General features: G+C 33.8%; 1 protein-coding gene across 1 annotated transcript in view; it reads right to left on the bottom strand.

The window, feature by feature from the left end:
* Nucleotides 1-7,716: 7,716 nt before the first annotated feature.
* Nucleotides 7,717-21,439, bottom strand: part of LOC140448616 (pickpocket protein 28-like) — a 40,626-nt gene continuing 26,903 nt past the window's right edge. The window contains exons 4-9 of the mRNA XM_072541713.1: nt 17,901-18,043; nt 14,666-14,870; nt 12,422-12,692; nt 9,727-9,786; nt 9,309-9,489; nt 7,717-7,960 (exon numbers count right to left, since the gene is read on the bottom strand). Coding sequence (XP_072397814.1) covers nt 7,732-7,960; nt 9,309-9,489; nt 9,727-9,786; nt 12,422-12,692; nt 14,666-14,870; nt 17,901-18,043 — 1,089 coding nt within the window. The 3' untranslated portion in view covers nt 7,717-7,731. The remainder of the gene's footprint in view (nt 7,961-9,308; nt 9,490-9,726; nt 9,787-12,421; nt 12,693-14,665; nt 14,871-17,900; nt 18,044-21,439) is intronic.

The following is a 21,439-nucleotide window of genomic DNA, read 5'->3' on the forward strand; positions in this document are numbered from 1 at the left end:
ATTCATATAAGCATAAAATTTAATGCTTTGTTATTCAATGAAAGCTTGATATAAAATTTCTAAAAAAGCAATATATTTCTGTCATCGGAAATAAAAAACATTATCCTAAAGAAGTACAAAAAGTCTCTTGGAGAGACACTAGTTCTCACATATAATATCCCCATTCATCATTTTTCCATGAAGCACCCGATGCCTATTTTTCCATTCTTTTTCATTTTAAACTTCTCCAAAGTGTAAACTTTCAGAAGTTTCGTTCTTCCTATAACCTCGCATGCATCATATGAGGGTCAACTTCCGAAATAAATCACCAAGTTTGCAGAAGGGCCAAAGTTCGTGTGTCTGGGAGTTTCGTTGGGGTTTGGCTGGAGTTACGAAGTTTTAGAGGCTCCTGATGCGGTGTCACTGTTTGATTAAAATCTTATAACAGATAAATAGGAAGATCGATGGGTTATTTACGTAGGTCCTTCGAGAAAGCATAAAACAACAAATAGAGGGTGACAAAGCACATATTATGCTTGGGTAATCACTTATATATTACGACAATCTCTACTGAAGCAGTTTTTCAACTTATATTCGATATGGTGAACGTGTGACTTTGAACGTTTTAAATATAAGATAAATACAATAAGCTGTTAGTACAAATCAACTAATATGCATAAAAAACAATTTAAATTTGGATGTATTATATATGCACTTAAAAATTGTTTATGAAAATTAACTACAAAATATATTTTTTATTTACATTTACGTGCTCGGCAACTATGGCCACTTGCACGGGGGCAATTACAAACAACAAGAGGTGTAGTAGCAGTAATAAGTTATGTCATATAAAGATATATTAGAGTTTATGATACAATAATATTTTTCTAAAAAACTAAAGAACTCTGTCTATCTGATTGAGATCACTGAAAATGTTGCATAGCTGCTATATTCTGTGAATGTCTTTCACTGTTAGTTGGCACTGGCATGTTTGGCAGATAGGCCGGACATGTGATGTCATCTTACTTACATGCATTGAAATATACATACTTACACTTACATGCTATTGAAATTAAATTGTTTTCCACATAGCTATTTGGTTAATTAATTTATTATTATAATATATATTTGATCTTTATATGTATTTCCTTTAAACTAATACGATAAATTATGTGCTATTCCCCGCTAGAATTGAGGGCAATAATCCTTTGCTAATTGCATTTTAATGTTTTCTTTAACAAAGTGATTAAACTGCTAACGAGCTTTCAAAATATTCTACTATTTATTTTCTGTTCTTTTAGATAAAAATATCTTAAAATGAATTCTATTTTACCTGATCACCTGAAGTTAAGAAATCCCACTCTTAAATGTTTTATAAGTACACCCCATTAACAGAGATTACAATCTGTGCCAAACTCTGAGCTAGGTCACAACGCAAAATTGCTTTGAAGTATACTTAGTAAAAAGGGTAAGAGTAAATTATTGATCGACGGTTATCTTTACCAGAAAGATAAAGAAAAGCAAAATATTTATTGGAAGTGTGATTACTACAAGACATTCAAGTGTAAAGCTCGCGTTATAACCTTAGAAGATGCAGTAGTAAAGAGAAATAGGACACACAAACATATAGCGGATGCACGGAAAGTGGAAAAAACAAAATTTTTCAATGGAAAACCTGAAAACGCTACACAAACCCAAGATGGGTCACATTATATAATATCCACTGCGTCTGTTCAGCTTAGTCAAGCTACAGCTGCCACGCTTTCAAAAGTGAGCAGCATTAAAGAACAATAAGGCGTGTACGAAGTAATTAGCAAGCCGCTCCGGCTTTGCCTCTTCACAGAAGAGACATTGTGTTTCCAGAAGAGTATAAACTAACACACAATGAAGAACAAATTTTTCTATTTGATTCAGGTCCACACTATGATCGGTTGTTAATTTTTTCAACAAGACAAAATCTGCTTCTTCTGGTAAGGTCACAACAAAACTGTACCTCACCCTTTTTATTAACTATATACAATCCACAGGGTAGAGAAAAATACTGCTATTTCTTTAGTATACGTACTACTACCTAACAAGACAGAAAAAACTTATCTTCGGCTACTTTCAAAATTAAAAGAACTTTTGCCTGGAGCTTCGCCTGCAACCATATTAACAGATTTTGAAAGCGGTATGATAAGTGCTATACGACAAGAATATCCCGACTGAAGACATCGTGGGTGATTTTTCCATTTCACTCAATATCTCATTAGAATAATCCAGTCAGACGGTTTAAAAGAAGATATGAAACTGATTCAGATGTTGCTTTAAAGTTACGATCATTGGCGGCCTTAGCATTCGTTCCTACTGTAGACGTAGTGGAGGCATTTGAAACGATTTGCGAGCAAGATGTGTTTACCTGGACTGGGAGTCCATAAAGAGGTAGACAAAGTCGTTTGCCCTTATTTTCACATGATCTGTGGAATTGTTATGATGAGGTCCAAGAAAGTTAACAAAAAACAAACAATTCCATAGAAGCTTTGAACAGCCAATAGAGGCATCGATTCTTTGAACAACAGATTTCCGCAGATCATCCAAACATTTGAAGATTTATTAAAGACATTTAGCTGAAGCAGAGCTTACATGAACTTTAAATTGAACAGTATATAGGAGGCTTGGAAGGCCCTGCTACACGTTAAAAATACAGAGGCTGTGCAGAGCGGATTGCAAGTCTGGTAAACAATTACGACCCCGTGAACACTTACGAATTGTTGCGGGGAATAGCACATAATTTATCGTATTAGTATATAGGAAATACATTTAAAGATCATATGCATAAACAAATTTAAAAAAATTAATAAAAATTATAATAAACTTAAAAAATAATTTACAAAAAATAAAAGATTTAAAAAAATTAATAAAAAATAAAATAAATTCAAAAAAATAAAAAATCTCAAAAAAATTAGAAATCGGATGTTCCTTCCAAGTTCTAAACACGCCAGCGGTACGCTGCCAGTCCTAAGCCGGAGAAAAGTATGAAGGGAACATGGAATAAAAAATATATTTTTTAATAATAAATTAATTAACGAGATAGCTAGGTCGAACACAATCTAAGCAGTAATAACTATTTGAATAGCACATAAGTTACCGTATTATTATATAGGAAATACATATAAAGCAATAACTATTTAAAGATATTTTTCGGTCAATTCTCTTTTCGGGCAACTGTTTATCTGCCAATTGTCTATTCGGGGAATTGTCCATTTCGGACAATTGTCCGGGATACCGTTACCAGGTATACCAATGTGAAAGGGAATCCGTATTAAAGGTAATCTCTTTCTACAAAAAAACACTTCTAAAAACACTTTTGGCCCTTTGGACAAGGAAATGATGGGCAAATAATTCCTGAATGCATAAAATGGAAGCTAAAGAGTCTGTACAAGTGGCAACATTTTTGTTTAGGAGGTTAATATGCTCACCAGTCCGTAGGACACTATACAATTCTCCAGTATGTACGCTACACAAAAGAGAATTAAAAGAAGTACAGATAAGATTGTTTTTAGAGGTAACTAAACAGCCCACAACCAAATCTTTTTTGGAAACATCGGTGTATAATACTTAATCAAACTAATTATTGTGTACAATTTTAAAAAATTCTTTTATGATGATTTCTTTTAAATTTTATTAAATATGTGTTTGTTTAAGGGGGTGCATAATCCAAGGAGGAATTGGAAGGAAGGGGATTTGCGTTTGCTATTGTGGATAATATAAAAATATAGAGTTTGTTATTGGGGAGGGTGTGTTATTTGCTGTTATTTGACGGACTATCCGATGGGAGAATATAAATTTTCATGAGTATCGCTAGATCAATAAATATTTCTTCTAGCAAAGTTTTCTGAAATGTCTTCTTGACGTGCCTTATCAAGTCTCCCTGATGTTGGCAAATAATATGGCACAACCCGTTCTGTATTGACCTATGTTAAACAGTTCTTCTCCTTACCTTGGTGCAGTCTTTATTATGTTTTAATCAAAAGGCTTGTTTTCTACCAACTTCCCTTTATCTTTCGATCATAATCTATTGAAACCTAATATGGCGACTTCCCTCTGTACTTCTCTGTTTAGAACTACTTCGTTGATTTGCATAGCCGTCCACGGGGTTTTGAGTGTTCGTCTATATAACCTTAACAGCTCCTAAGCGACTTATAGTGGATATATTTAATGTCCACGCTTCTACAATAGGTAACCATAGATAACATCTAATCAAGCGTTTCCGAAATTGCAGTTTTAAGTTATCGTTAGAAAAAAGTGACCTCATTTTAAAAAAATCTGAAGTACAAGCTACTTCAATTCTACACTTTATCTCCTTATCTGAAACTATTTGTTCGTTCTTATCTAATGTATAATGTCTTTTAGTAGTAATTTATAGTAGTAAGTTATAGTAATTTTAAAAAATTTTATTTAGTATTTTTAGTACTTTTTATATTAATCAATATATCGAGCTTCGGTGCTTGTTATACACATATTCAAACTTAAGTCATGAAAACTTCTTCAGGGTGTTGGAAGTTATTCGGTTGGAAACTGCTACTATTTTAATTAAATTGTTTACATGTCATATAACTAAGATGGTAAGACTTTGAAACTTTGTATAATAAACTTCTTGTTAAATTACAACTCCTAATAAACAAGCTTATATACAGAGCATAAGAAAATCAGTATCTTGAATATTTAATGATTATGTTTGAGGCAAATTTAAAAGAACAAAGAACAATCTATATATACGACATAATATATATTTATATAGGACATTTTTTACATTTGGTCCCAGTGAAGATAGCCTCAAATGAGTTTGGCAGTGTTGAAATTTACATTACAAATGAAACGTAATGCAATCAAAAGCAATAAGATATTTAAAAATTAATACCTTAGAATTACCAAAAAAAAGTAAATAGTTTTAAAACAATTTGCATAATAAGTTGTAATAATGCGTATTTTTTCCCTCTCATCACATGTCCTAAGTACTCAAGTTTTCGTCTTTTGATAGTTAATATTATTTCCGCCTCATTTCCTATCCTTCTAGTTACTCCCACGTTTGACATTCTTTGAATCCATGATATTCGTAGGATTCTTCTGTAACACCAAAATTCAAAGGCGCCCAACTTATTCAGATGAACTTGTTTTAGTGTCCACGCTTCCAAGAAATAAAGAAGAGTAAAGAACACGTAACATCGAAGCATTCTTAGGCGTAGTTCTAACCTTATATCCCGACAACAAAGAAACTTTTTAAGTTTAATGAATGATGCACGTGCTATTAATGTACACTCTCTCGAGAGAGTACTCCTCATTACCTCTGATTTTTTCACTGTAGTGTAGACTATTCCGTTTTCTCCATGTAATGAAGGGATTGGCTTTCTGTCATTTCTCAGTATTCTCTGAAGCCTCCAAATATTTTGCATATTTGGTCCTTGTTCCTCCATATCTTTTATGTGGTTTTCCCAGCTTTTACTACGGTGTTGTCGTAGTGCTGTTTTGACCTCTCTGTTTAACCTATTTGCTCTATTTTTGTCCACCTGGTTCCTTGTCCTTCTTGCTGTCTGCTTTGTTTTGTTCTTTTCTCTTATCAAATCTTTTATTTCTTGCGGTATATTATTAAATCTTCCCGTGTGCATTCCTACTTCCTCTTCTGTAGTGCTGTTACTGAGTGCTTGTTGGATGATGTTTTCCAACTCTAGGACTCTGTCTTCTATTTCTCGTGGGTTGTCTATCACTGGAACTATATTTATTCCAGTACTCACGAGTCTTTTGAAGTTCGTCCACTTTGTTTTCTTTTTAACTCTTTTGATTGTACTTTCCTCTTCTCACGTTCCTAGTTCTAATAGGATGGGGTTGTGGTCCGTTGTGCCTTCATTTAATGTTTGTAATTTTGTTTGTAGTCATAGGTTTCTTGCTACTATAATGTCTATGTGTATAGGAAGTCCGTTTCCTGAGTAGTGTGTTGGGCCTGTAGGGCCCATTGCGATAACGTCGTCATTGTTTTCTAAGTATGTGTTTAGTAGTCTTCCATTTCTGTTCGTAGCTATGTCGTTCCAGTTTGGGGATCTTGCATTTAGGTTTCCTATTATAATTGAGGGTTCGTCGTTTAGAAACGTATTTAGGTCGTCTTCGATGAGTAGATCTTGTGGTCTTACGTAGACAGAGGTAATTCTGACTTCTTCTTGCCTCATTTGTATTCTTACTGTTGTTGCTTGCATAGTATTTAGTTGTGGTGTTAGAATTCTAATGTGACCTATGCTTTTTTTCACTAATATTGCTGTGCCACCAGATCTTGCTGTGTTATCGTTCCTGTATATGTTGTAGCCCGGAAACTTGATGTTGCTGTTGTTCGTGAGCTTTGTTTCCTGTATTGCCACGACATCCATTTTATATCTATTGACCAGTTCGTCCAGTATATTCTGGTTGGTCCTTATGCCTCCTGTGTTCCAGGAGGCTATCCTCAAGTATCCCCTATTTGCTTGCACTAGTTCAGTGCTAGTTTTATCTCCGCGATCGCCTCGTGGACAATTCTAGTTATCAGTTTCTTAACTGAGTTCACTAGTCCGTCTTGCTGTTGTTTTGAGATCAAGATGGTATTCTCGGTATTTTGCGCTTTCGCTGCCTGTGCGTAAGAAGGTCCGCTTGATGTTTGTTGTGGCCTTTTTTGCGGAGCTTGTCGTCTTTGTGGTTGTTTTCTTTCCCAGGTTGGACATCTGGGGCATCCTCTGAAGTTTGCCGGGTGTTGATATATTGGGTGTTGATAGATATATTGTGGAATGCAATTTTAGATTCCCCATGTCGTTCCTTTCGTCGTCTGTGTTGTTCTGTAATTTATAGAAGACCCAGATTTAAGCAAAAATCTAAAGTTTGGTTTCGTCAACCACGAAATATGCGGATTTTTTCTTTCTGGTTGGTTCTTTTTCCATTTAAGTTTTGTCTGGTAAATGTTGCCTTATCAGTAAAAAGAATTGTATTCACAAAATTTGGTTAATGTTTTAATTATTTTGTAAAAATAAAACAAAGTGTAGACGCAAGGGTAAATCCTGAGGTAGTAAATTCTAAACGGGAGTGTAATGATATAGATTTTTTTTATGAATTTAACGCTTTTTCATATTTTTTTATCATTTACCCATAGAATACCATAGATCAATTAAAATATAAATTAAAAAAATTCTTGCTACTTCATCCCTCTCACATTATTATTCACAATGATCGATAACCCTCCCACAAATATCCTTGTGAAAAAAATATTATATATATATATATATATATATATATATATATATATATATATATTATATATATATATATATATATATATATATATATATATATATATATATATATATATATATATGTTTGTTTTGAGGTTTCCGCGGGAGCTATATGTGCTGTCACTATTTTTCCGGGTTTGACTCCGCGTTGTAAAATGCTGGTTTTCTTGAAAACCATTGTTTTGGCGACGTTTCGGCAAGGTCTCACTTGCCATTCTCAAGCCTGGTGGATCTACTTCTCGTCGTTACTCGATTAGTACTGGATTACAACGCGGAGTCAAACCCGGAAAAATAGTGACAGCATATATATATATATATATATATATATATATATATATATATATATATATATATATATATTATTGCGAATGAAACAAACTATCACAATTAAATATTTCTTTATTGTTAACATATTAAATCATTATAGAGTTGCATGCATCGTCCATTTTAAAGATTTTGTTTCAATTTATTATTGTATATGGCCCCCTGACCAGTGTTTGAAAAGTTTCATGTTACAAAATATTCTAATGGTCATAAAGTAAATAATCTCAAATAAAGAAAGCAACGAAAATCCAATGAAAAGTCCGAGCAAACCGCCAACGTTTGAAAGAAAGTCCAAATGACCATATAATTCACTTCTTACGTGAGGAATAAAGTTGACTTTCTTGAAGTAAATTACAAGTTGAGACCAAGCGTACCTGTAAATAAAAGAAAAATTGTACATAAACTTCTGCTCGTGGTAGAAGATGATGCAATAAATAGTTTTATAAAGTCTTTGTTGTAGGGTAAGTCGTAAAGGTTACAAAAGCTAAATCCATTTTATTTGTAGAAAAATAAAGATCGACTCAAAGGTCATTACTTAACTATATATATATATATATATATATATATATATATATATATATATATATATATATATATATATATATATATATATATATATATATATATATATATATATATATTATATATATATATATATATATATATATATATATATATAAATACGTTCGAATTATCGGGTAAAGTGGTCTGTAATGAAAATCTTTCTTTTTTCTGAGATACTCAATATTTCGCCATTTATTTAATAGCTTCCTCAGGAGTAAACTAAAACAATTTAAACATTACAAAAAATGGCGTACAAATACATTTTAAAACACTCACAGAATTTAAAAGATTTCGCAAATAAAAACTGACATTGAAGTATTTAAAATATTGAATGTCAAGATTAAATTGTCTTAAGCACGTTCGTTACAGCTATACGATAAAAAATTAAAATTATTTCAAATGTAAAAATAAAAATAACAATAAAAGAAACGTTAGAAGAATAATATTTCTTTGATGAATTATTAAGGTTAGTTGTTATTAAGATGAATAATCTATATTATAAGATGAATAAGCTATATTTTGAATATTTATAAATTTTGTTCAATAGGTTACAATATATGTTACTTAACTGTCCAGTGTCCGTTTTATAATTTAAAGTGTTTTTATTTTTGTTAATGTAATACATCTCAAGAAATAATCTACTTTTGTAGTTATCAGTATGTGCCAAAATGTGAGCTTTGTTATAATCTAGCATATGACCAGTGTTTTCATAGTGCTCAACCACTGCGCAAGTATTTTTTCCCAAGCGGCAATCACTTTTATGTTGTGTGATGCGTTGTTTTAGCCATTGTGATGTTTGACCAATGTAGCCATTTTGACACGGTATTTCATAAACGACATTACTTTTATATAAAGTTGGTACTGGGTAATATATAATATATTACTATATACTATATAATACCATGAACAGCAAACAACTATTTTCAAAAATCAAAGACCCAGTACCAACCTTATATAAAAGTAATGTCGTTTATGAAATACCGTATATATATATATATATATATATATATATATATATATATATATATATATATATATATATATATATATATATTTGTGTGTGTGTGTGTGGTTTTCGTGTATAATAAAAACGAAGTTCAAGCTAAAAATGAAACTATTTTGTAGTTAATAATAAAAAATAAATATTTCCCCACTTACTTATGTTTACTTTCTTTCATTGGTATGCCAACGGCCTCGTTTTCTTTAAATCTATCATACTCAATTTCAGTAATCTCCGTTTCATAATCCAACATGGTACACATAGGAAAACATCCGCATTCATTATAATTATTTCCAGCAGACGTAATGGACAAGTGCAATTTTCTCCAATCTAAACTATCTGGAACAAGTATAACCTAAATATCAATCTAACGTAGATTGTATCATTAATATTAAATTATAACGATTCTACACGTCTCATGCGTTCTACAGACAATGGAATAGTAGTTAATTGGTATAGGAAACCAATGAGCTCGGGAAGACGAATTTCAAGAAAATTTTGCTTTTGCCTTTGTGAATGGGACATAAAAACAAATAAACGATTTTTAAGCTAGTTATATTCTACACCAACACTTACTTCGAACCTGCTTCATACAATTACGGTTACCATTTCCACAAATAGGCGTATGAGTTTCCCCTGAAAAAATATTATTTTTAAATTATCTGTTTTCTTTACAAAGCATCTACCAGACATTGTAAATATAAATTAAATAAAATCATAGTGGATGTTCTATATTCTCTTGTGGCATTTGAATATTCACTATTTTTGTATTCCGAAATAACCACAATTCCAATTGAAACAACGGTTATTTTGACGTTTAGATTTGCCCTTCAGAAATCTTTCTCAAAATACAAAGTAAACAAATTAATAATTTGTTTAATTGTATCAAAGGATTTGTGGAAGTAAACAAAAATAAAGACCTGGGTTGTATTATATTTGATCAAGTCTCAGCAAGAATTTTATAGCACAAGAGAATTTGATCCATCTTCTTCTTTACGTTTCATTTTCGCGACGGAGGTTGGCAATCATCATGGCTATTCTGATCTTAGATGCTGCCTCTCTGAATATTTCGATTGATGTGCATCCGTACCATTTCCTCAAGTTACGCAACCATGAGATTCTTCTCCTTCCTACACTTCTCTTGCCCTGGAATTTCCCTTGTATAATTAAAGAAAGTATTATCAGACCAATAGTATGTTATGGATGCGAGACATGGGTGATGACAGAAGAGACAAAAAGAAAACTGGAAGTCTTCGAAAGAAAAGTCCTAAGAAAGATATTTGGACCTATTAACGAAAACGGAATATGGAGATCCACGTATAACCATGAACTCTACCAACTGTTCAAAGAGACACCGATCTCAGAATTCGTTAAACTTCAGAGACTTCGCTGGGTTGGTCATGTAGTAAGAATGGAGACAGAAAGATTGCCGAAAAGATCCCTAGATAGTAAAATGCAGGGCGCAAGACCAAAAGGAAGGCCACGGAAAAGATGGGAGGATGAAGTGGCAGCGGATGCGCAAAATTTGCTAGACGTGAGAACCTGGAGAAGATCGGCGCGGGACCGACAAGGTTGGAGGCAAGAGAGAATTAATTAAAGTATGTTGTATCTTTCATTATGCATAAGATGCTCCAGGTATTGCAGCTTACGTATCTTGATGGTTTCCAATATTTCCATTCTTTTGTTGACTATTCTCATGACTTCGTTGTTCGTTACATGCTCGTTCCATGATATTTTCGGGATTCTTCTATACACCCACAGTTCAAATGCGTCCAACTTTTTATTAGTCGACGCGTTAAGTGTCCATGCTTCTATCCCGCAAAGTAGAGTTGAGAAAATATAACACTCCGCCAGCCTAACTCTTAAGTCTAATTTCTGTTCTCTTGCATAAAGTACCTTTCTCATTTTATTGAAGTTTGTTTGTGCTTTCTCTATTCGAACTTTGATTTTGTTGGAGTAATTGTTTGTCTGATTAATTATTATGCCAAGGTAATTGTAGTTTTCAACTTCTTCTAAACTTTTACCGTTAATGTCAGGCTTTTATCATTATTTTGGGATTTTGATATTCTCATAAATTTAGTTTTTTTTGGTATTTATTGATAATCCATATTCTTCCTCATACTAAACTATCTTGTTCATTAGCTTTTGTAGGTCTTGGAGGTTGTCTGCTATTTTGATAGTATCGCCCGCATATCTAATGTTGTTAATTTGTGTTCCATTGACCTTTATTCCTGCTGTTTCTCCCTCAAGAGCTCTTTTCATAATTTTTTCAGAGTATGCATTTAATAGTATTGGTGACAATACACACCCTTGTGGCACTCCTCTTTAAATTTCGAACTCTTCTAATGTGTGTTCATCAATGCGTATGTGTGCCTGCTGTTTATAATATAAATTTGTTATAATTCGAAGGTCATTTATCGAAAGCCTTTTTGAAATCTATGAAACAGATGTATACATCTTGGTTTACATCCAAGCATCTCTGCATTCGTACGTTAAATGCAAAGAGCGCTTCACGTGTTTGAGACATCAAGCTCATGGTGCGGTGGTCGGTGCATTCTCATTTGATCCATGGCGTGGTAGACATTCAGCTTGTTCTTGTGATTCGTAGATCTACTTGATACTATTCGAATGAAAAGTTTGTAAAGTTTGTAAGCCAATCGGACTATAGTTGTGAAGATCTAATTTATTTCTTTTTTACTATGAAGGAAAATTATTGTTAGCGAATTTTTCGATTTAATTTTAATTATATTCAAACATAGGTTACTTTATCCTCTCCCGGAGCTTTAATATTCTTATTTTTAAGAGGAAGTTGAATTTCCTCTCTCGATATTTCCGGTATATCATCCGATCCGATATTCTGCACCTTTCGTATTGGCTGTTGAATAAGCACTAAAATAATGACTATTATGCTGATTTATGCTACATAAAAACATATTTTATATAAAAAGGTATTGCACATAAATGACCTAAGATGTTTGTTTTAATTTTTGCCAAGATTTCCTAGACTCGATCTCTTGAGATGATATGTTTCGGCATTTTTCTCCTATTTTTTTTATATAAATATTTCATTGGGTCATCCTGCAGATTTTCAAACTTTAAGATTCCACGTCAGAATTTACATTTTCACACAAAACTACTATATTTTAAATGTAGCAGGTCTAGTACTAACTAAATAAATAATAGTACATCTTCAATAGCAACAGTTTAGCACCTCAATATAATTTTTTTAGGTTTACTGTTAAAGTACTGGTTATAATAAGTTTATACTCACGTGGCATATAAAATGCGACACATCCGCATCTCAACTTTGTATAATTAGATATACATTCCAATTGGCAATTATTTTGGGAATAGTTGCTAAAAAATTTTAGATGTTTTTCACCCTGCATATAGCATTCCCTTTTTTCGGGAACATACTCCTTTACATCATCTGAACTTATCATCTGAACGGGTGTTATGGCTACAACGATTGCTTTTCTCATTGGAACGCGGAAATAATGAGTTTGAACCAATGGATAGCGTACCGCCTGATGAAGTACTATCTGAAATATAAATTTTATATTCTATATACAACACAATTCAAAAAACCCGGTAGCAGTCCAAAAATCTGATAAAGTATTATCTGAAATATAAATTTTATATTCTATATACAACAAATCAAAAACCTGGTAGCAGTCTAAAAATCCAGATAGCCAGATGGATTGAACTCTAAGAATACGATTTCAAGATTAAGTATTGTGCCCGACTTAGCCACGGGAATGCAAATTTACGGGGTGTTTCGACTGTGATAAATTCAAGGAAGTAGCTAAGTACAACGGTGGTCAACGAGGAGTGGACATCTACTAAGATTAAAGAAAAACAAGAGAAGGATCCAGTTTTACACAAAAGTTAAAAATGAAAAGAAAAAACCGTCAACTGTCTTGGTAAGAAATATCAAACCCATGCTCGGTAATTAAAAGGTTTTGGATCCAGTGGGACTTATTTATCATAGAAGATGGCTTGCCTAAACGAGTACTGGCAGATTATTATTTGGAGAAGAGAACACAGTTGGTGATTCCAAAAAGCAGAATAGCCGAAGTAATTTGTCAATTACAAGATAGTCCACAATAACGTCATTTCGGTGTAAAGAAAATCTTTCAGACAATTTAGGACCTTTTTTATTGGATGAATAGCTCTGATGATGTAAAGCACTGGTGTAACAAATATGCACCTAAGCCACAGTAACAGACCTTACCAAAAAAGAAAGGCTTCTATGAGAAAATACAGTGATGATAGTCCGTTTAAAAGAATAGCTTTGGACATTGCCGGGGCTTTTCCAAAAAGTGCAAATGGTTGCAAGTACATGTTAGTCGTCGTGGATTACTTTACAAAGTGAGGCTTTAAAAGGCCGCCACTATTGCAGATGTCTTAATCAAATAATAATCAAAGAAGAAACTTCGAGAGCTATCGATTCCAGCGAATCCGAGAGAGACTATGCATGAAGGAAACAAAAACTACAGCTAAGCTCCCGCAATTATGCTAAGAAGTTTTAAGAGAATAATAAAGTCTGGACCGTTAATCCAAAAAATCGATAGAGTTATTTTCCCAAGTTCCAGCAGTTCTAATAATATCCGTACCTTATTGAACAGAAGACTAAGGATGTCATCTATCGAATAAGCAAGATTCTGCGTGAAAAAATGATGATAATACACCACAACCAGTTGGCGCCATTTAAAGGAGACCAAGACGTTAATAAAGAAGTGGAAGTAAACCAAACCCAAGAAGTACCTGACATAAGATTTAAGGAATTCATGGGGGTATATGGAGGTACTAGTAAAGCAAGACACTTTGTTTACACTGAATGCTAGATCTAACCACACTTTAAGAAGACTACTTATTGGTCTGTATCATTTTGGCCAGTATTTAAGACGCACAAAGATTGGCATCCATCTTTGAATGGAAGTTTGGCCGAGCTGCAGAACTTCAATTCCAACTACCAGCTCCTAGAAAAGTTTTGAAACTTCAGGATGCAACACATTACCTTTTTCATTTGGTAACAAAAGACATTGTTCGTGACAAATTGTAAAAGAGGGTCAGTCTAGTTGCGGATACTAGCATTCAGTGCCAGTTCCGACAAGCTTTCAAGAGGTACCATCTCTTAACGAGGCAACGTTACGCCAGCACTTGGTACGCCCCTGATCGAATTTACTTAGTCAAGGTTTACAGATATTCCACCGTCACGAGAATTCCATTGAAATTATCATATAAATATAGATATATAGATACTATATAGATTTTAGGAATTCGTCCAAAAAATATATTAGTACCATTAAATAAATATAAAGTCATTTTGTTTCATGTTGTTGGTGCTAGAAGAATTTAAATTAAATAAAATACACTACTACATATCAAGAACATTAAAACGACGTATTTGATAACATAAATTTCCAAACTCCAAGAAAATATTTACATAGTTAGATGTTAAAATATTTATGAATAGTTTTTAACTGAAAAATATCCCACACGCGTAACTTACCTGAAACCCTTGAAAACTGGTACAAGCATAGTCAATATCATTAATGTTTATATACATATTTACAACCAAAGAATTTGTAGAACCAGCCAAGAGAGCGCGTCTTGGGTAAGTGTCGATTCCTGCATTTGGTGCATAACCATAGTCAACGGACCATTGATTAGAAAATGTCGGATGTCCAGGTTTGTGGTCAAATTCTGGTATAAAACTAAAAAGGAGGATATATTTAAATTTTTCATATGACCGAAACTTTCATTTAGTGGCTACCTAAAGTTTGATTTGGAAATTTTTACAAGAAACGTTACAATTTACGTAGTGTTTCTACACGGGGTGTTAATTTAGTGTGTTTAGGTTAAGTGGGGACACAAAAGGTCGTAACCAACGTAGTAATTGTACGCAAAGTGGGCTTAACTGGTTCACGGATAGGTTCAGAATGGACAAGCAAGTAGGTGCTGGAGTACAGGGTAGCAGAATTAAATTTGAATCTGGCTAGGCTCTTAGCTTCCATGTATTAGTCTTTCAGAGAGAGAGAGAGAGAGAGAGAGATCTTTGCGATGATGGCATGTGCTCGTGAGATAATAGATAGGGCTTTGTCAGGCAGGACCATTTCTATCTGCTCTGAGAGTCAAGCAGCGCTAAAGGTTTTAGAAGCACCCAAAGTCAGCTCTAGACTGGTACTTTAATGCAAGAGAGCACTTGTTGATATTGCACTGATCAGTAGGGTTACCTTGCTATGGGTACCGGGACACACAGGCGTGAAAACGAATAAACGGGCTGACGCCCTGGCAAGACGGGGCTCATCCATACTGTCTGTGGGACTTGAACCTGTGACTGGAGTGCCCTTAAGTACTAGTTAAAGTAGTCGTAAAGAGCTTTTTCTGCGGAGGTTCCACGACTCCTGGGACAATTGTATAGATATAAGTATAAAACAGGCTAGGCTCCACATAATTGGGCCATCCAAAATTCTTACAGCGTAACTTCTCCTTCTCCGTAAAAGATGCTCTGTGGTGGTCAGTATGCTTACCGGCCACTGTAGACTCAGGCGGCACCTTCATCTGCTTGGATTTTCGGAGGTCTCACGGTACTGTCTTTGTAATGAGGAGGAGAATGTTCTCCTTGTCACATGTCCTCTGGAAGTGCCCGGCACTGGACCAATAGAGGTGGCAGATATTGGGTTCGGACTTTATGCAACTAAAATGAGGGAGTTATTCTTATAGAGACTTGTGGCTTTTTGTGAGGCTACAAGGTTACTCAAGGATTAGACACTTGGAATGCCAAGAAGAGCTCAGATTTAAATACCCTGCTGATTATAGCAGATAGGGGAGCCCGGAGCAGCCTGGACCCCAGAAATGCCAAAGACTAGGTCCTTATGCGCCTATTCCGTATCATAGGGCTGATACAATCTACCACTCTTAGGAGATCTAAGTGTCCGTAGGCCTCATAAATAGACCCGGTCCCGATTTATTATAACCATAACCTTAACGAGGTAATCGGCGACTGCGAATGGAAAAAATGGAAGGCAAAATGGAAAGAATTATTTCCAAGTCTACGTACTTAATAGTGGCAAAATATAAAAATAGAAAAAGAGAAATTCTGACTTTTATACCAAGAGAGATGTTCTGGCTTTTGATGAAGTTTTTCATCCGGTTAAAGGATCTAGCTTTTCTGATGAGCGCTCTTATCTTCTCGTTGTTGGTTTATTTTTCATTTATTATGATGTCGAAGTATTTGGAATGCGTCACTTTTCTATGGAGGTTTGGTTGATCTTCTTTTACTTTTTTCTTGCTTATTATCATAAGCTTTGCCCTCTTTACATTTATATTGTCCATATTATTGACTATTATATCTGATTTAGTTTATAGGAACTTGTAGGTCTGCTAGGTTGTTCTCAAATACTATCATGCCATCTGTATATGTATATCTAATGTTATTTAACCGATACACGTTAAGTGTACGTATTACAGTTAACAATATGGACTAATAAAATATGGGATAACGGTAAAATATTGGATAAACGTTAAGAAGACAAAGCTTATGATAATTAGCAAGAAAAGAATAACAAAAGGTCAACTCTTCGTCAACCAATCCCCTGTAGACAGAGCAACGCACTACAACTACCTCGGCACCATAGTAAATGAAGAATTGACCAACAATCAGGAGATTAGAGCACGCATCGGAAAAGCTAGATATACCTTCAATCGTATGGGGGCCTTCTTCAAGAGTCACAACCTCTCTCTTGATACAAAAGTAAAAATGCTGCGATGCTACGTCTTCTCTGTCGTCCTTTTTTAAAGTGTTGAATCGTGGACTTTGAACGAAGATATGTGCAGAAAACTGGAAGCATTTGAGATGTGGCTATATCGGGGAATGCTTAAGATCCCGTGAACTGACCGAGTCATAAATGAGGGGGTCCTCAGACGAATTAATAAGAACCCAGAGGTACTGACCACCATCAAATCTCGAAAGTTACAGTTCTTCGTACATATTATGTGAAATTAATCCAGATATGCTCTTCTTTAAGCCATCCTGCAAGGAAAAATATCTGGAAAATGAGATCCAGGAAAGAAGAACATCTTGCCTAAAGAACCTCAGAATCTGGTGCAATACAACATCTGTGCAGCTTTTCCGCGCTGCTGCAGATAAGATGAAACTTGCCATGATAATCGCCAACATTCGAAACGGATAGGCACATCAAGAAGAAACACGTTAAGTAGAATTCCTTTTACAATTTTGTGCACAATTTTGATAAATATTCTTTCAGAGTAGGTATACATATTATAATCCACGCATGAATTGCACGTATTCGGTGTGTTTACTTTCTAAAGTTATTCACCTAAGTGTTCTAAATTTTGGTTAGGTAGTAAGGTATTTGAGTGTTCATTTTTTTATTAGGCTTAAAATTAGGGAATTGTTAATTAGCTACCAATAACAATTTAAGAATAACCCCTGTATTCAAATCGATAGTTTTGTTTACTTTTTATTTAAAATTAAAATAGTTTTCCTCTTGCATTGGGTAAAAATTGTCTGCTGTGATATGGAGACAACGTCAACGAGATAATCTTTTATAGCTATAGTAAAGGTACAGTTATAAGCTATATTAGGGGTCCTTAAAGAAATAATGTTAAGAACCACTTTTATACACGGTTAACCATAACAATTATGATTTATTTTTAGTTTGCAGCAATTTGCAGCCATTTAAATTATTATTATACATATATTTCTTATGTCTTATACTCACGATATATCATTAAGGATATCCTTTGGCTCCAACATATTAAAGGTATAACATAACCCTTCATCTGTCACAATAGGACGAAAAATTTTGTTACAATCGAATTTTGTCCCCATCCATACACAGGAATCAAAAAATGGTGTTTTACCCTAAAAAATGTATAGCTTTAGTTATTGATACCAATAAACCAAGAGTTTAAACGGTTGTTATCCAGAATTATAGTAAATGCTGGATAAACCATATAGAAATCAAAAAAGCATTATTAACTATGTCATTCAAATGCAAAAATTACAGCTGATGATAAAGGACGAAAGGGTACACGGAGGACCCAATGTGTACCATTTTAGACCATTTTGTAATTAAGGTCAATATATACATTTGTAAACAATATAACAAAGATAGCCAAAATCGAGAAGAGAAAAAGCTCACAGCACTAGTGTTTTGCGCATGACAGCGGAACGAGGGACAGGCGGGACAAACAATTTGTTTCATTGTAGCATTGATAATCTCATTTCTTGTTACTATAAAAGAGTTTTTTAAATTGAATTCCTCGTCAGTATTAATTACTAATGTATTTTTGTCGAAGTAGTCGAGTAATAAATTTATGTACATCAACATACGGGGAAGTGTGACATACTTTACCCATCCTAGTAAGTTTTTTGCAGTTTTTTAAGAAACCTAGTGGTTTTAGAAAATCCTGATTCTTGGTATGGTAATGGTAACTAAGGGAAAGAAAGTTGTTTTTATTTATCACGTTCACGGTTAGATTCAAAGGTATCATCATCTAGTGGTGTCGCATTAATTATATTTCATTAATATGAATTATTAAAACTAAAAACCTTTTAATTTTTATAAATATTTTAACGTTACAAACATAATGCAGATACTTGTATAACTTTAATTACTAAATCATTCCGATCCGATTGTCTGCACTTTTTCCCGCGGACGGGAAAGGACGTCCCGCCTGCATCCTTACACAGCACTCAAATACAATTTGCAAAACCTCAAAAAAGAGTCAATTTCTATAGAAATGAATGCAAAATTAAATAACATTTAACATGGAAATGCGGAGACTTTATATGAGGAGGTTAAAGAAAGCCATTCACAGAGCAGAAAACAAATCACTTGAAAAAGGGGAAAACAAAACAGGCAACATTTAGAATGGTGGTCAGAAGATTTATCATCTTTAATAATAGAAGACAAAAATACAGCGTATCAGACTAGTTTCAAAAGAAGGAGAAGATAGAAAAACATATGACCGGTTAAATAAAGACGTGAAAAGAAAAGCTTCGAAAGGAAAAATTGACATATGGAAAAGCAAATGCGCCAAATTAGACAGATATATAGGGAAAGCAAGAGTAGAACCTGAAGAATATAAAAATTTGCTGAGGATAAAGCAGAATTTATCTTAAGAAACGAATTTGAACCTCAAGGAAATACTGAGGAAATAGAGATGATTACTAAAAAAGATTGCTGACTAAACTAAAATTGCTTAAATTATTAATTTTACGACATACATTTTCTGGTTAATACTTAACTAAATTAGTTCATAGTCACTTTTACAATTTTTTCGACTATTTTTTCCATATTCAAGTAAACAAACTATAACCCACTAAAAAACAGCTAATATATTGCTATTGCATTAATATTTGTTTGTATCAAATATTTGGATGCGAATATGGCTAGGCCAGTAAATTATTCTTTAAAATTAATTCCTAGTTTATTTGACTTAATACACACAACGCAAAAGTCTAAGGATATTTTAATAATTTGACAATAGCAATGACAAAAATTTCATGACCATATAAATTTGCTTGTACTATAATTGTTATTACAGACACTCACTTCTTATCAAAAAAAAATTGTAAAACTGATAGCAATACGTGTTTTAGAATGTTTTTTATAAGGGACAAAAAAATCGACATTTTTATGTATTGTTTATTTTTAATTTTAGTCACTTTATACCATTCTTGCTTAATAGGTAAGTTAAAGATATTGCCTTTTTACCATGCAACGACAACATTTAACGTTGGACGAGATGAATAGAGCCGTGGGCCTCCTTCAAGCTGGTATGCGAAAAACTCAAGTAGCTGACCAGTTGGGTGTCTCCCAAAGCGTCGTAAGTCGTTGGTGGCGTCGGTTTAGAGACACTGGGAGTCCAGCCGAGCAACATCCAGGACGTGGTCGCTCTACAACCGTCGCTCAAGACCGATATTTAATTTTAAATGCCAGAAGGCAGCCAACAATCACAGCACCCGAGCTGGTTAATGAATTACAGCTTGCACATAATGTAACAATTAGCAGCAGTACTGTGAGGAATCGTCTCCAAGAAGCCAATCTTCGTAGTTGGCGACCACTGAGATGTCCATCTCTATCTAGAGGCAATCGCGCTGCAAGATTAACCTGGTGTCAAGAGTTTCAGAATTGGACTGACAATGAGTGGGCCACAGTTTTGTTTAGTGACGAGTCTAGATATGGATTTCATCCAGATTCTCGTCGGACAAGAGTTTGGAGACGACCCGGAGATGGAGAACGATTACGACATCTTCAAGAAGTGTATGCATACAGAGATGGTACATTAATGGTATGGGGCGGAATCATGATTGGCGGAAGAACTGACCTCGTTTTCCCACGTGGCTTTCTCACAAGTCAGCAATATTTGGACACTATTCTTGAACCTGTTGTGCGCCCGTTTTTTTTAACTTTAAAATTTTTACTTTATGCATGATAATGCTCGACCACATGTTGCACATATTGTAACAAACTGGTTGGATAACGAGGGTATTGATGTATTGCCGTGGCCAGCACAATCACCGGACTTAAATCCCATTGAGCATGTATGGGACATGCTTCAACGAAGAATTACTCCACATATGGGCAATATCTACAATGAGTTTCAATTAAAAGAGCTTCTGAGAGAACAATGGACACAAATACCTCAAGCAGACATTAACAATGTGATTCGAAGCATGAACAGTAGATGTATAGCTGTGATAAACCAACGTGGTGGCCATACTTTATTTTAAGTTTATATTTTTTCGTATTTTTGACATTTTATGGTGGTATGTGAAACATGGGTGATTTTTAATATATTTTTTTTGCTCCAATTTTCTGTTTTTTTTTGCAATTTATGGTTTTTGACATATTAAACAACAATTTAAACTACAAATTTTGTATTATTTTTTTTAAGTTGATTACAGATAAACAAAATACGTCTATTTATAAAAATATCCCTAGACTTTTGCGTTGTGTGTATTTAATTGACAAATATGGTAAATCAGGTAAATATGTTGCGCTACGCTTAAAACCTAACAAAGCAAATTTAATGACAACATGGTGTTTGTCAATTTGTGTTTGCTCTATTGTCCATATTTGTTTAAATAGGTGAATTGTTAATTTAAAATTAAAACTAAAATAGTTAAAATACATTATATTTGAGATTATGCCAGTAAAACTGTTAAACCAATTATATCTTATACGGATGATATTTTTTAATTTTCACTATTTTCTTTATAGAACGTCAACTTATACCATGGTTTGGTGCC

The sequence above is a fragment of the Diabrotica undecimpunctata genome, chromosome 8 (assembly GCF_040954645.1).
Source record: "Diabrotica undecimpunctata isolate CICGRU chromosome 8, icDiaUnde3, whole genome shotgun sequence".
NCBI lineage: Eukaryota > Metazoa > Arthropoda > Insecta > Coleoptera > Chrysomelidae > Diabrotica > Diabrotica undecimpunctata.